The sequence below is a fragment of the Leptinotarsa decemlineata genome, unplaced genomic scaffold (assembly GCF_025532065.1).
Source record: "Leptinotarsa decemlineata unplaced genomic scaffold, Ldec_3_MD MMD2_tig00026369_RagTag_RagTag, whole genome shotgun sequence".
Classification (NCBI taxonomy): Eukaryota; Metazoa; Arthropoda; class Insecta; order Coleoptera; family Chrysomelidae; genus Leptinotarsa; species Leptinotarsa decemlineata.
In genome coordinates, this window is record NW_027412709.1 from 6,880,409 (window position 1) to 6,897,964 (window position 17,556).

The 17,556-nt window shown below is 34.0% G+C and overlaps 1 protein-coding gene across 3 annotated transcripts in view; it reads right to left on the reverse strand.

Annotated features, from left to right (window-relative positions):
- Positions 1-17,556, reverse strand: part of Pvr (PDGF- and VEGF-receptor related) — a 105,843-nt gene that overhangs the window by 31,833 nt on the left and 56,454 nt on the right. For all 3 annotated transcript variants that reach the window (XM_023174138.2, XM_074185301.1, XM_074185300.1), the window contains exons 6-10: positions 14,962-15,107; positions 13,375-13,540; positions 12,265-12,391; positions 3,770-3,975; positions 3,070-3,218 (exon numbers count right to left, since the gene is read on the reverse strand). In XM_023174138.2, the coding sequence (XP_023029906.2) occupies positions 3,070-3,218; positions 3,770-3,975; positions 12,265-12,391; positions 13,375-13,540; positions 14,962-15,107 (794 nt within the window). The remainder of the gene's footprint in view (positions 1-3,069; positions 3,219-3,769; positions 3,976-12,264; positions 12,392-13,374; positions 13,541-14,961; positions 15,108-17,556) is intronic.

Genomic DNA, 17,556 nt, shown 5'->3' on the forward strand with positions numbered 1-17,556 from the left:
TCTGAAATGATGGAATATACCGATACTTGATGAAAATACATAACGTATTTGAGTAACACATTATTATATGACTTTTTCGCTGGACAGTTGACAAAACCACAAAAATCGCCACATGTTGCTTATATGTCGAACGAGAAAACTAATTCAATATTTGCAAACCGTCTCTTGACATAGGAGCATGAATATTACTCAAGTTTAATCTCAACACCAAACCGTTATTTTTAACACCTCGGCATGTGCTTCATCTTCAAGAGGAAGAATACACTGAATTACATATAATATTGTCCTTATTTATACCCTAGATACCTCTGCTAGATACCTACCTGCGTCTAAAATGTCCTAAATTAATTTCACATGTTACTTCATTTACTTGTCTTGAATTCATTTTACATATTGCCCTCTCTAAGAGTCGGGTAAATCTATTAGGTATTGGTCCCCTACCGTTATTCATAATATTATTATATTTACTCACTCCTATATTTACTCTTCTTGTTAACTTATCCAACTTATCTTAATGAACTGAAGCCTATGGAATGGTTTTGTTGCAAAATATTACGGCAACTGCTGGTTTTTTTGATCTTCCATATTTTAGGTGCTAAGTGTTCCTTATATCTTATTTTAATAGATCTTCTTCTTCTAGTATTTCCATGATATTTTGCATCGCAGTCCTCACATTTAATTTCTTAAATTCCAAATTTTTTTCATTCTCGCCTGTCCTTTGTTCTTCGTATATTGGTATTATGGAACTGAGATATATATATATATATATATATATATGTCTTGGTTTTCGTCTTTTCTAAAAGTCGGGAATTCGTTCATTCCTAAAGCTACAACATACTCAGCCCTCAATTGAAACGGAACTTACAAGTCTCCAACCCAACGGTGTCAAAACTTTATGGCCTTTCAAAAATCCACAAACCAGGAAAAACAATGCGCCCCATCGTGTCAGCTATTGGATCTCCTACCTACCAAAGAGCGAAGTGGCTCACTAGGAAATTTGAAAGCTTGCCTATTGCGGAACCAAATTTTAGTATCAAAAATTCCTTCCATACAAAAAACATCGTTCTACAAGAAGGTGAGATTTTGGTTTCATCTGATGTTAGTTGTTCATTTCCTAGAGTCCCAATTTCACAGACCCTACAATACCTAGGGCAATTAGTAAAAAAAATTATTTCAATAATAACGAAATTGATGAATTCGTTTCTCTCACTAATTTGTGTAAATAACCGATTTCCATCAATAAAATTTACGCATGAGTTAGAAAATGAGGGACACTTCCATTCCTTCACGTTTTGGTAATGGGAAGCCAACGGGGAAAGCTTGAGTACGATGTTTTCAGGAAGGAAACAAGTACTTACAAGTATATTCCTGACAGATCACATCACTGTGGACAGCACAAACGAGCTGCGCCGAATTTTCTAGTACATCCCCTTTTGACATTTCCTCTTACACAAGAGAGGTTTACAAAAGAAGGAAATTGCACTCAGTAACGGTTTCTTGAGGGGTATTGTAGATATTATAAGAAAAAGTTCAGATTGAGAATGAAATCTCGACTTTTAGAAAAGACGAAAACCAAGATAAATATATCTTAGTTCCATACCACCAGTATACGATGAACTTTGGAAATATTTTCAAGAAACAAGGTATGGAGGTGGTATTTGGAACAAGTCATACACTACAGAGCCTTCTAGGAAATCCAAATGACAAAGTCGAAAATTCGGAAAAGTCTGTTATTTACGAAATCAAATGTAAGGACTGCGATGCAAACTATTATGGACAGACTAAAATATCTATGAAAATAAGATATAAGGAACACTTAGCACACCCAAAATATGGAAGATTGGAAAAATCAGCAGTCGCCCATCATATTTTGCAAGAAAACCATTCCATATACTTCAGCTTATAAAGATTAGTTGGACAAGTTAACATGCCTATGAGAGTGTAGAAATACACTGAATAACGATGGTGGACCAATCCTAATAGTATGTTATATAGCTATTTGAAATAATAGTTTATTATCAGATTCACCTGTCTATTAGATTAGGCAATATTTTGAAAGTAATTTAAGGCTAGCAGATAAGTCAACATGTGAAATTAATTCAGGACAATTATGGCGCAGGTACCTAGCAGAGGTATATTTGGTATAAACAAGGACAATATTTTATGTAATTTAGTTCTTCCACTTGAAAATGATCACTTGGTTATTGAAACACGTATTGAAAATAACGGTTTGGTGTTGGGATTCCACTCCAGTAATATTCATTACTACACCAAAGGTTCCAAACAGTGCATCACAAGTATAGGGTCATGAGTTCAACCACCACCATGAAACATTACATTTCTTAGTTATAGGTTTGAAACTCAATCTTTTGGAATGCTTGGAAATAAATAAATTCAAAAACCCCTAGAATTCAGTTATTATCTAAATAGAATTGAATTCTTCACTTCTCCATGACATATGATTCAAATTTTCATCATATAAAACGTAAATTGTAATACGTTTAGCACATGTCCATTTATTGATGTTTGAAAGTTTTCAAAAGTGTTCACCTGAACTCAGGCGAAATAATTAGTCATTACATAGGTGGATGGTTATATGATTTGAGTCATTTTCATGAAGAGCACAAATCAAGTACAGTTTTTTCAGTATATAAATAATTGAGAGCGCTATTTTACAGCGAAACACGTGTCGGGGTTCTGTAAACTGTCCAGTGAAAATCTCAGAATCAAATGTTACTTAAATCAGTTTCCAAAAATAAACATTCGAAATTCAATGAAAAATTCAACATTAATATACTGGCGGTTACCAACTTGACCATGATATTATGATGATCGTTGAACGAGGAGACGGATTGTTGAAGAACATCTTCTTCAATTCATTTTCTGCCTCAACCAGATCATCTGATTACGTATTTTCAAGGAGGTATCAATTATGGATGATCCCAATGTCACATCAATCAAAATTATTTTACAATAGCTAAGGCGCAATTGATTAGTTTGCTTGCTATTGAAGCTCTTCATCCCTTTTGAAAAATACTCATTCTTTACTGAAATGGGTTAAACGCTCACCTCTTTAAACTGACACTCTGCATTCACACAAGGTTTGAATTCCCAGTGTATTATTGGTAGGGGGTTCCCTGTGGCTATACACAATACTTTTCCGGGTTCATTTGGGTAATGAAACGGTTTATCTATCTCAAGGGTAACACGTGGTTTATCTGAAAAATAAATTAAAATTATGGATTTAAGTATTGTGGTTCTGAATACGTGTTGATTTTAACGATACTATTTTTGTCTTTCATCATTTTCATCATTCTACCTGGTGTTAGAAGAGGGCTACATATCATGCCTTGTTAGTATAGACTATTTCAATTGAAATGAAGTTTTATTGATGTATATTAGGCAGACAATTATTTGAGAGTGGAAATAAAATATTTGGAATAGAGTCATGGCGTCTTACTCTGCTCCTTTGTGTATATATTCAACAAATATATTTAATAAATTGATGGATGTAGCCGTTACTATATTTTTTAACTAATTTTGAATCTTTTCAATAGAAACTAATTTTATGGTAATTTTTTTTATCGACTGACATGAGGATGACCGACCAATTCTATCACCTATTGGTGATAAATGAATATATTCATTAGTGGTTGTTATTATGAAGAAATTTGCGTAGTGTCATGTTTTTCATTTGTTGTTTCCATCAGTGTCACGCTCAGGTTGAAATATACAGTTACAATATAAAATTATATTGATATCGACATACCTGTAACATTTAGAAAGAATTCTAATGAGTCGTTATCGTATTCGTTACTAGCTACCAATTGGTAGGGTCCAAAGTCAGTGATGTTAACGTTATGAATAATGAAAGTAGACATATTGGTATTTCTATTCAACGAAAATGAATATTTTTCGTTATTGTTAGTATGGGCTTCGTTATCCGGAAATACTTCCTTATTCTGATTGGTGATCCTGAAACAATAAATGAATTGAAATAAAACTGAAGGAAACTTAAAAGGCATTGATTGCCATGTAATTGCCTGTTTATAGTGGTTACATTTTTTAGTATTTTTACCATTTCATATCATTAACAACTAGGAAATTATTACATTTATCACTGTTGGTATTGATAGGAGAATCAATGATGGAATTATATTCATTTCTGACAATGGTAAATCATTCGATCATTAAGTTTCAGAAAGCAAAATTGCGCAGAATCAGAAAGAAACTGAAGTGAATGATATTTTCAATTTTTATTTATAAACGATGATGATTGTAGTGAAATTTTTATTCCTTAGGTTCAGGTCGGGTAGACCGGAGAAAAAAGAAATGAATTTAATTAAATATTCTTATTCTCAAAACATCTTACAGTAGGTAATTTTATTTTGGATGCGAGCCAACATTCGTTGGCAAGATGTTTTCCAGATTATATTGCCATTTTCTTTTCAGTTATAATTTTCAATGGGATTAGTAGAAACATTATATTCTTGACAATTCTTTAAATTTTCCCCCTGTCCCGGAACAACAAAAAGAGGTACCGGGGACAATTGAAACACAGTCGTCTTTTCTTTTTCTTTCAATAAACTGTTGTTATTGAAACATATTTTTCATCTAACGTGTTCCTTCTCGAGACCTTCCTTCGTATTCCTCGAGAAGGAACTAGACATCATCAAAAATGATTTTCAACGGAATGGCTACTCCAAAGCGATGGTAGAAAAGACTTTGGCTAAAAGACAGCAGGAGCCTCGCAAGCAAGAGAAGCCGTCACAACCAGTGCTTGCACTTCCCTACATCAGAGGATTATCGGAGAGGATAAGAAGAATTGGTTCCTAGTACAACATCAGAACCTGCTTCAGATCCGGTAACAATATCCGTAGCAGCCTCACGAAAACCAGGCCACCAAACGCGGACTGCGATTCCAAGAATTGCATTTACAGGATACCCTGTGAGTGCGGAAAATCCTATATTGGTGAAACTAAGAGGCCATTGAATGTTCGCATTGCCGAACGCAAGAAACACATACAGCAAGGGGAAACCAGCAAATCAGGAATAGCAGACCATGTTTGGACCCATCAACACAACATCGAGTGGTCCCAAGCTGAGATCTTGCACAGAGAGGAACATTGGTTTAGGAGAAAATTCAAGGAAGCCGCATACATGTTGTCCAACAACGTATTCAGCCAGGCCAGCGCAGAAATACGCAACATATGGAAACCCATCATCAAGCGAAAAATGGCCAACTCCCGCCAAAAAGGTCATCTCCCACGGAACCAGTGAAGCGGAAAATGGAAAGCAGGGATAAGTGAAAGTATTTGAACGGCCTATAAAAAGTCATCTCTCGAAGAAATCAGTCCAGTCATCACCCGAAGACGATTGTAGATACTAGCAATCAAAACGTCGTAAACTAACGTGACTTGGAATCTCTACACTTTTTATTTTCATTTTCTTTTTTCATTCCTTTATTTTTATTTTGTTTTTATTTATTCAATTGTTCTATTTCAACTTGTAGTTTATTTCACTATTATCTCATTTCAGGTTTATTTTGCTTAATATAATTGTTATTTTCAGCTATTCATTTTCAATTATTTTTTTTTAGTTGTTTCAGGGATTTCAAATCATTTTATATAGTAGACAATGAAAGTCCGAACTAGTGAAATTCAAATGAACAATATATTTCGCAGATACACATATTATTCATCTTGCTTGTTGCATGCTTCGTGAAACCAATAGGATCAAACAAGACAGCGCACAATTTGTTTTTAGGGTTGCTGACACTATATGGCTTCAGACAAACCAAACGGAAGCAATATTCGTAGTCGCTATCTTCTTTATTGTGATAAACTCCGTTTTTGGCACTGAACCATTTGATTTCCTTCTCTGATGTATATATTGTAGACTTTTCTCTTTTTCTCCCACCAACTGATCTTTTTCTTAGAGGTGCCTTAGAAAACTGTCGGATTTCTTCCAGAGAAAATTCAAACGTTGAAGTAAACCGACCTGCGATTGTTGACGTGGTTGGAGTTGAAACTATTGTGTTCGAAAATAAAACTTCTTCAATATTTGTACCCAAAATTGGTGAGGTACTCGAACCATGAGCCATTGAGGTTACATGTGTTGAATTGATAGAATGTGGAACTGCCTCAAGATCATTACATATTTTGAAGAAAAATTACGTTTGTTATATTGAAATTTGTAGATATGAATAAATTAATTGTTTAAGCTACCCGGATTAATATTTCCCGACAGTAAAATTGGTTTTTCATGAGTCAAGTTGATTCATTAATTGAGGTAAAATTCAAAACGAAACCTAATAGTTACAGGAGCTGTTGATCCTTCTTCAATTGGTTTTTTGGTGAATCTACTCAAAGATACATTACTCAAGTGAAATTTTTTTGCAACACATACAATAAAATTTTCCATTATTTCCTGAGGTCTATTTCAATTCTCCCCTCCCTAGTTTGTGAAACAAAGAGACATTTATTTTCATCTTATACGCATTCGCCAGGTGATGCGCATTTGCCACGTTTGAAATTGATATGCTGATTTCTAGGTGCTTCGTTCCTTTTGTCTTTGGTCTACCTTACTAGCTCTACTCATTCACAGGTGTCAACCGGTACACCGAAATCCGATTATCGTTTGCAGTATTAGATTCCTGATCTTTCTGCTCGAGGATATCTTTTTTATAAATGATTTGGGGTGTGAGATGTGGGTTTTGAATCCAAAAGTAGAGAAACTATTTGAAAGAAATCAATAAGTAAATTTAATATAAATATAGCTATGCTATATCATGTTTGTTCAATTTTGTTAAATACAACGATTTCGAAAAGAGTATTTTTATTGTTATTTTTCAGATGATCCAACCAAATGAGGATAACTTTCCTCCATTATTTTTGTATACTCATTCGAAAGCATTTCATTAAGGTGCGTATTCACCAAAAAAGCGAGCACGAGCGAACAAGAGCGAACAAGAGTGAACGAGCATTCTGCATCAATAATCGTCTGGTGAGTACAGGCTAGCGAGCGAGCGAACGTATGCTTGTTCGCGTTCAGAAAAGATCGAGAAGAAGGCGGTATATCAAAAGGTGCTCGCACAAAGTAGATGGATCAACTACGACTACGAACTTGAAGATATTTGCTCTGGTGTGGACGAGACATCAATATGTCGTGCAAACACGAGCGAACACGAGCAAACATACACGAATGCTCGCTCATGCTCGCTTTTTTGGTGAATACGCACCTTTACAGGATGACGGAATATAACGAACTGAACCTAGAGATCAGTTGGTGAGCGTTGTTGCTGTGAGTTCCTCAGATTTTAATACGTAATGAACCACCTGTTCTAGGAATTATATGTTTCATTACTTCAATCAATAAAAACACTGAATGTCACAATAAGAGATTCATCTAAATCCATGAACAAAACTTGATGAACGATAAAAACAATTACAATCAATTTTAATTTATTTTGAAGGAATTTCTCGATCATATACAGGCCGTTTCTTTTATTATGTGGTAACATTGCTATATTCTAAACCGTAACAAATACAAAGACGATTGAATGGGAAAAAAGGTAACTGTCATTGGGAACGATACAATGGTGAAAGAAAATTTACGGGGACTCTCGCGCTGTTCTTCGTTTTTATTTCGAATGGAATTGTTATTTCGAAGAATATCAAAAAATGGAAAAAGAAACTGTTATTGTATTCGAAGTCTACTATGACGATGTAATGATAAATATTCGTTAAAATGTTTCGTGTCAACGTGGCGACCATCAACTTAATTTTTTAAATGCGGACCTCTTTTTTATTACAGATATCGATAAAGCAACAAATTCACAATCCAAGAGTATATCACATTTGATATTTTTATAGCGTTTCATTCGAAATAACTACCATTATCAGTGACAACAATTTTAAATTACGGTCCTGTCGTTACTTCTTTTGTAAATTGTTTCGATTACCCCAAAATATAATTCAGACAACCCAATAGATTCGACAAGAAGGTATCCTAACACAATGAAAATTCGTACTCTTTCGTTTTGGAAATTTTTGTATTGCCGTGATCGTTCTTTCTAGGCTTATTTCCCACTAACCAATCGTAATTCGTAATATTTTTATAACTCTCAGTCCTGGAAGTAACGAAAATATCAGTTTTTGGTCAAAATTCGATTGTTGTATAATTTGATATATATGATGGAATCGGCCGATACTTGATGAAAATCCATAACTAACGTATTCCAAAAACACTTTATTGTGAGATTTTCACTAAATTGTTTTACAAAAACGCAACACGTGTTTCGCCATACAGTGACTTCATCTGGCGTGTCTTTCAACTAATTCTACACATTCAATACTAAATATATATATAGTTTATGGAGTACCTGAAATCAAAGTACTTGTAAACGAAGTACCTGAATTTTAAGTAGCTGATATTTTACCTGAGTTTCTAACGAATTAAATTACCTGCACTTATGTTCCATTTTCACATTTGAAAAAATATATTCAGTAACGGAGAGTTATTGAGTTCTAATTGATCATTCAATAAATTACCCGAATTCCTGAATCTATTGATTTCTAAACATTCTAGATGATTAAGTTCCAAACTCTTCTCTTCTAAATGTAACACCTCGTACTCATGATTGAACTCGTGTCCTTCTGCTAAAAGATGGTTTGCAAATGTGGAATTGGTCTTTCTATTTACAAAACTACTCCTATGTTCTTTAATTCGTTGGAAAAATGTTCTTCCTGTTTGCCCAATATACAGTTTTGGACAGGAGCCACAAGTCAGCTTATATACTCCTGATCTATCCGACACCAAAGTTTTGTCCTTATTGTTTTTAATAAATTTACTTAGGTTATTATTCGTTCTATAAGCTACGTTTACGCCTTCTTTCTTTAAAAAACGGGCAATATTCCTGTTTGGTTCCCCCACATATGTCAATGTCTTATAACTCACGTTATCGCATCTTGAATATGGGTAGACCAGATCCATGGCTTGCTTTTGTCGTTTTTTTGGAAAGAATGGAGTTTACAATATCTACTTTATAACCGTTATTAATCGCGATTTGTTTGATCAAATTCAGCTCTTTCTGGAAATCCCTATCAGACAGTGGAATATTCAATAATCTGTGAATCATACTATTGAATGCAGCAACTTTATGCTGGTACGGGTGTGTGGAGGAATTATGTATGATAATGTCCGTGTACGATGGTTTGTGGAAAATTGCAAACTCATGTTTATTGTTATTTTTCGTAATGGTTAAGTCCAGGTAATTTATTGAATTATTTACCTCCCTCTCAGTGGTGAATTTTATTGACGGGTGGATGGAGTTGGCATATTCAATGAACTTGCCTAATTGCCTATCTGTACCAGTAAAACATACTAAGATATCATCTACGTATCTGTACCAGTACATAAAACCAATTTCCCGATTAGACCAGTGGTATCGTTCGTAACGGCACCTACTGTCAAAATCTCAGAAATCCTGATTAAATTGATTCAAACCTATACCAATTTCAAGCCTAAATTTAGTATAAATAATTCTTATCAATTAGTGGATAATATTAAAGACGTAATCCTCCCAGATAACTCAAAATTAATATCGTTCGATGTCCAAAATTTATTTCCCAGTATCCCGCCAACTGAAACAATTGGACTAGTGGAGTGTCTCTTAGACAAAAACCATGTGAATCCACTGATAAAACAAGAGATTGTTGATTTACTCACCATTTGTGTGTCTCAAAATTATTTCCAGTTTGACGGAGAATTCTTTTCATGCAATGAATGACTAATAATGGGGAATCCTTTGAGTCCCTTACTGGCGGAAATTTTCATGGATAACATAGAGTATGAAATCCATAATAATCAGTTAGCCAACAATTTTTTGTACTGGTACAGATACGTAGATGATATCTTAGTATGTTTTACTGGTACAGATAGGCAATTAGGCAAGTTCATTGAATATGCCAACTCCATCCACCCGTCAATAAAATTCACCACTGAGAGGGAGGTAAATAATTCAATAAATTACCTGGACTTAACCATTACGAAAAATAACAATAAACATGAGTTTGCAATTTTCCACAAACGATCGTACACGGACATTATCATACATAATTCCTCCACACACCCGTACCAGCATAAAGTTACTGCATTCAATAGTATGATTCACAGATTATTGAATATTCCACTGTCTGATAGGGATTTCCAGAAAGAGCTGAATTTGATCAAACAAATCGCGATTAATAACGGTTATAAGGTAGATATTGTAAACTCCATTCTTTCCAAAAAACGACAAAAGCAAGCCATGGATCTGGTCTACCCATATTCAAGATGCGATAACGTGAGTTATAAGACATTGACATATGTGGGGGAACCAAACAGGAATATTGCCCGTTTTTTAAAGAAAGAAGGCGTAAACGTAGCTTATAGAACGAATAATAACCTAAGTAAATTTATTAAAAACAATAAGGACAAAACTTTGGTGTCGGATAGATCAGGAGTATATAAGCTGACTTGTGGCTCCTGTCCAAAACTGTATATTGGGCAAACAGGAAGAACATTTTTCCAACGAATTAAAGAACATAGGAGTAGTTTTGTAAATAGAAAGACCAATTCCACATTTGCAAACCATCTTTTAGCAGAAGGACACGAGTTCAATCATGAGTACGAGGTGTTACATTTAGAAGAGAAGAGTTTGAAACTTAATCATCTAGAATGTTTAGAAATCAATAGATTCAGGAATTCGGGTAATTTATTGAATGATCAATTAGAACTCAATAACTCTCCGTTACTGAATATATTTTTTCAAATGTGAAAATGGAACATAAGTGCAGGTAATTTAATTCGTTAGAAACTCAGGTAAAATATCAGCTACTTAAAATTCAGGTACTTCGTTTACAGGTACTTTGATTTCAGGTACTCCATAAACTATATATATATTTAGTATTGAATGTGTAGAATTAGTTGAAAGACACGCCAGATGAAGCCATTGTATGGCGAAACACGTGTTGCGTTTTTGTAAAACAATTTAGTGAAAATCTCACAATAAAGTGTTTTTGGAATACGTTAATTTGATATAATCAAATAGCATCTCAATTCATTTACCATCTTAAACGTGTAGACTTTGCTTGGTTTCTATGGCAGAAAAAATGATGCATCGTTGATATCTGTTGAGAACTGTCAGAGGTTTATGAACATATCAAAGATGTATTCAAATGATGAAAGGACTGATATACTATTTAGTTATGCAAAATCAAATAGAAATCCTCTTTTGGCAATGAATATGTATGTTGAGCTATACCCAAATCATCGTATTCCGAACATGCAAATGATTGGACGATTAGAAAGAAATTTGAGGGACTATGGTGCTTTTGACTGGAAGAAAACAAGAACATTTGTGGTTACTGGAAGTGTGAGAAAACACATAAATGTTATGGGTGAGCAAATATTACCACATAAAAATTTACACAGTGAAAACATGTTTTTTTTAAATTTAAGATTGGCCAGTTACAAAAATTATGCTAATCAAGATTGTTCTTTACGAGAAATTGCCCACGAAATGGGGATATCTGTAAAATCCACTAGAACTATTTTCAAAAAGAACAAATATAAATGCTACAGGATACGCAAAGTTCATCACCTCAATGGAAGGGATTACGAAGTGGTTAAGACGTAGAATAAAAAAAGACTGATATGCCTTTAAAGAAAAAATTGATGGTTGCCATGTTGACATGAAACGGTTCAACGAATATTTATTATTCGTTATAGTACACTTTGAATACAATATCATTTTCCTTTTCCATTTTTTGGTATTCTCCGAAATAACAATTCCATTCGAAAAAAGGGAAAAACAGAATTTTTGGTGTTCCCCGTATAACTCAAGAAGGGCGAGAGTCCCTGTAAATTTTCTTCGACCATTTCATTGTTCCCAATGACAGTTACCTTTTTTCCCATTTAATCGTCTTCGTATCTGTTACGGTTTAGAATATAGCAACGTTATACTACATGATGAAAGAAACGCCTGTATGTACATGGTGGAAGATATTTTCATTATTTCCTTTTTATAATATATAACCAGAATTTTGAGTATTACCGATTGCAGTATTGTGTACTCTCGGGCCTAGACAATACAAATATGATGCCATGGCTTGAAATGTGTGTTCAAAATTATGATGATTTACAAATTTTTTTTCGATTCGATTTGGCTGGAGAAAAAGATTCGAAAATATTTCAATTGAAAACTTTGTAATACTACTTTACCATTTATAGATCGGCTCAGGATGTCCCCATACGTGTACTGTCCACACAACAGATTCTTGTCCAGCATATACATGGAGGTAGTTAGATCCATTAGGCTCCTGCAAGGAAATTTCATGATCCCCAATATCTGTAAATGGTTGAGGATCAACTGGTTAGCGATTTGTTTTGCACTGAGCGTCAGTTCAATCAACATTTTTTTATTCAGTTTCAAGTTAATCGGCGCAATGACTAGATGTTCTAGCAGTGAGTGAAAACATGTGAAAAAAGATTGCTGTTCGTTGAAGTGAGTATCATGATGGCAATAATCAAACAATGATATATTATCAAATAATGAAATATAACAAATATAAAACGAATAAAAAATACCTTATATGAACCTGATGTCATTCAGAACTTCAATATTGCTTGTTGAGTAGTCAATTTTGCTTACTCAAAAAGTTTAATGTGACTAAAACTACTCATTTTTTTTATTTGGAATATGAATTCACTGTGAATGTTGAAAATTTAAAACTTGAATATTCTTTCGAAGAATTCGGGTATGTGTTTTGGTGGAGAATCTTTAATGACCTACATTCAAAAGGGTTTTTTACCTCCAAAATCATCTGAACTTTGAAAATGCCATCGAGGATTTTTCATATTAATTTTCCATATTTTTTGGTATATAATAATCGATTAGTGTACCTTTTATACATTGTTAAGGAATGTATAGAATTTTTTATGAAACCTCTTCGGGATGAAGAGAATTTAATATTTATTGAGTCAATGGAATAAAAAAATTTGACTACGATGAGGTTTTTAGGTTATCTAAAGATATGATCTTTAAACGTTAAAGCCACTCGTCAGTGCAAGATAGTAGCCATCATCGACCTAAAGTCAATGATATTCCAAAATTGAAAATCGGAATTCTTTCAGAGTATTTTATTCCTCTTCCTAAGTTGAAGCGAACAAGAAATTGATCTGTTCTACAAATTAAACTGATTCAAACCACGAATTTGTCTACCATCCTCAAATTGCATACGATTATTCAAAATGATTTGAATATAGTAATTGTCGTGATGACACTACTTACTGATGTGGTTGTTAAAGTAATTGATAAAAAAAATAACTTACCAAAAATCCTTACGGTCAGTTTCGAACTAGCAGTGTGATTCTGATGATCAAATACATGGCAAGTATACAGTCCTTCGTCAGCAGACGTTATATTGAATATTTCCAACTGGGAATATTTTATACTCCCTTCATCGATGTAACCCAGAGATTTGTGAATTCGACTTTTCTGAAGAAATAACATAATTGAAAAAAAAAACGGTTAACTACCCATCAGAAAGAGCACTGATAAATTTTTTTTAAATCTATTTTCTCGATTGGAAGTTAATACGAAGAAAATTCAATGAATCTGATGAAACCTCAATGATTGTATTATTTAACTGTGTATTCATGAAACACGAAAATTTATTTATTGATATAAGAGCCCGAAAATGAATCTTCTGTGAGCCAATACCAGATAGCGCTGTTTCGATCTACTCATATCATAGGTCTCCTCAATGGTAATGAATGAAGCCAGAGTGCATCGCTGGACCCAAATAAGGACAAGCCTAAGTTAGTATTATCAAAGACGCGTCATCGGTAAATAACTCATTCCACGAATATCGAAAATGAGCGATGATCCGATGCAAAACGAAAATTTGACATGGACGGTCGAAAGAATTTGTAATCGTACTTATATTTCACAGCAGTTTTCATCAGACAGCAGTCTTTTGAACCACCATTATTAGTCCCATCGTGCATTGTTGGACGAAACTATTCATGAAGGAGGAGCCCATGAAGAGGAGCCCATGAAGAGGAGTCCATGAAGAGGAGCCCATGACGTCTTCACTCACAGAGACGTAATCTATGAGATTGAAGATAAAATACTCAATTCACGGATATCAGTTGTTCTGTTTCCGATATGGTGGTCCACGGACGTGCTGATAGCGACCTTTCACAAAGAAGGTACGCGGACGCCATTGTTGAAGACTGAATTCATTTTGTGTTGTGAATGTCCGCCGTTTTAAAACGAGCCAGCAATCGTAAATTAATAATAGTGTTAATAAAAATAATTTGTGTTTTAAAATAAAGATTACTCCCATTCACGTCGGATGCAGGCCGGGGTGGACCGGATGTCCACTACAAAGTTGATGAATTTTGAGTAGTGAAATATTCCAAATTTCTTTCTTACTGAAAATGATAACTACTCGTTTGGGTTCAATTTTAAAAAACAGAAGAATTGATATAATAATTCTGTTGCAAAATAATAAAATCCAATTCATTCATGAAATATGCAGATGTTCATATATTGAACATCTTTTGGCCGAAGGGAAAATCGTGACTTTCAATTCTCTTTCTGTTCGATATGCCCGAAAAACAAGTACTAAAGAGTACGAGATATGCATTCGTATAGAATATACCTAAAATATTACACACTTCATCATTAGTTTGAATAAAATTGAGTTTTGGAGTGTTTGAAACACTCAGGAGCATTGTTTCCACTACGATAAATCCCCATTTTCCACGCTATTGCATCATTAGAGGGCCTTTTAGAAGATATAGAACCATCAGACAACTAGATATTGGATTTCGGAGGAGTCTTTTGATATTCAAACCGTAAAAATTACTCTTATCTAATTCGAATACAACATTTTGACAGTTCATACTTACATCGACTCGTCCGTTTGGTATATCCCAAGTGAAATCTACAGATACAGTTGATTCAAGTTGACAGGTCAAATTGATGAATTCTCCAAAAATTGTATGGCCTCTATTGACGTCAATGATCTCTGGTTGCGGTATGTAGTCGGAGTTCGCTATCAAAACATAACTGAGTTAATAAAAAATTGAAGAGTTCCATAGGAATAGAATAGAAATCGTTTTCACGACAAGAGTGAAATATATTCAAGATGGAATGAAGACTATTCAACTATTTTTTTATACTCTGGAGATATGTTTAAAGTGAGAATGTTTGCTGAACTCATCAACTAATTCCATCAAATTGTCACATTTTTGATCACATGACCACACCAATGAAGATTTTTATGGAAATGCAAGCGCTCTTGAGTTCAATATTCGAAGTTTTCAAATAATCGTACATTCAAAAAATTTAGTTTGACATTAAAATCATGCTCTCTATTGACCGATTCCTATGGTAGTGCTTTTTTTAGAAAACAGAATATGTAAGATGTTGACAAGAAGAGGCAAAACATTATCCGTTACGTTACGTTAGTGCTTGTGATGCACTGTTTGGAACCTTTGTTGTAGTAATGAATATTACTTGAGTTTTTTCTCAACACCAAACCGTTATTTTAACATCTCGACGTGTTTCGATCACCAAGTGATAATCTTCATAAGGAAGACCAAACTAAATATACTTACAATGTTATCCTTATTTATACCATGAATACTTTTTCTAGGTACCTGTGTCTTGAGCGTCTCAAATTAATTTCAAAATATTGCCTCATCTACCAGTCTTAAATTAACTTTGCAATGTGTTCTTCTGTAATAATCAGGTAAATCTAATAATTGAAACATTATTTTAACAAACTATATAGTATACCATTAGGTTTTGGTTCACCATCGTTATTCATAATATCATCATGTTATTTCTACACTGTCATAGGAATCCAGCTGCCTGTTGTTGTTAACTCGTCTAACTAATCTCAGTGAACTCAAGTCTATTTCGTAAATTCTAGACTTTTCCGAATTCTCGACTTTTTTTGGGGGGTTTCCTGAAACGTTCTGTAGTATATGACTTGTTTTAAAAACCACCTTCATATCTTCATATCTTCGTGTTTTGGTGGTACGGAACTGAGTCGAGATTTCGTTCAATTTTTCTTCTTTATTATATCATCTACCTCAAGGAACCGTTACTGGCTACTATTTCTTGTATTGTACGTATTTTTTTTGTGGACCTCTCATGTGTGAGAGAAAAAGTCAGAAGACGATGCACTAGAAATTTCAGTCCAGCACGTTTGTGCTGTCCGCAGTAATGTGAACTGTCAGGAGTATACCTATACGTGCTTGTTTTCTTTCTGAATACATCGTATTCTAGCCGTCCATGATGGCTTCTCATCACCAAAACGTCAAGAAATGGAAGTTGTCCTTTATTTTCTAACTCATACGTGAATTTTATTGATGGAAATCTGTTATTCAGAAAGGAAACAAAGTCCCCGATAATCGATTTTTTGTTATGGAATACCGCGAAAACATCATTTACAAACCTTAGCCATATCCTAGGCAAATACTTTGACTTTTCTTTAGTTTCCATTTCGAATCTGCTCATGAACGAGTTTGCCATGTAGGGGGACAAGGGGTTACCCATAGCCGTTCTGTTCTGTTGTTATAAAAGCAACCTTTACCTGGCAACGGTTTTGTTTCACAGACAGATTAGTGAGAGTAACGAATTCATCAATTTCATTATTATTGAAATTATTTTTCCGTAGCAATTCCCTAAAGTATTGTAAGGTCTGTGGAATTGGGACGCTAGGAAATAAGGAACTGACATGAAAGAATATATCTCAATTCCATACCATCAATACAGGAAGAACTTTGGAAGTATTTTCAAGAAACTAGGTATGAAGGTGGTTTCTAAAATAAATCATACACTACAGAGCCCTTTAGGAAAAGTCTCGAATTTACAAAAATGAATGTAAGGCCTGAAATTTTATGGATTGAATAAGATATAAAGATCACTTAGCACACCCAAAATATGGAAAACCTGAAAAATCAGCAGTCTCTCATCATATTTTGCAACAAAACCATTCCATAGACTTCAGTTCATTGAGATTAGTTAGACAAGTTAATAGCAACAGTCATCTAGCATCTATAATAGTGTAGAAATAAGAAAACATAATATTATGAATAACGGTAGTGGACCAATACCTAATAGTATACTATATAGCTTGTTAAAATGATATTTTAATTATTATATTCACCTGACTATTACATAAGGATACATTGTTAAATTTATTTAAGACTAGTAGATAAAGCAATATTGTGAAATTAATTTAAAACACAGGTACCTAGGAGATGTATCTATGGTATGAAAAACATTGTAAGTATATTCAGTTTGATCTTTCTCTTGAAGATGATCACTTGGTGATCGTAAAACGTGTTAAGTTGTTGAAATAATGATTTGGTGTTGGAAAAAGACTCCAGCAATATTCATCACGTTAGTAAGCGAAAGGCTTGGGCTTCAAATCCCAGGTGGAATTTTCTACTTTGGAGAGTAGAAGGAAAAAAAAACAATAAATTTTCTTG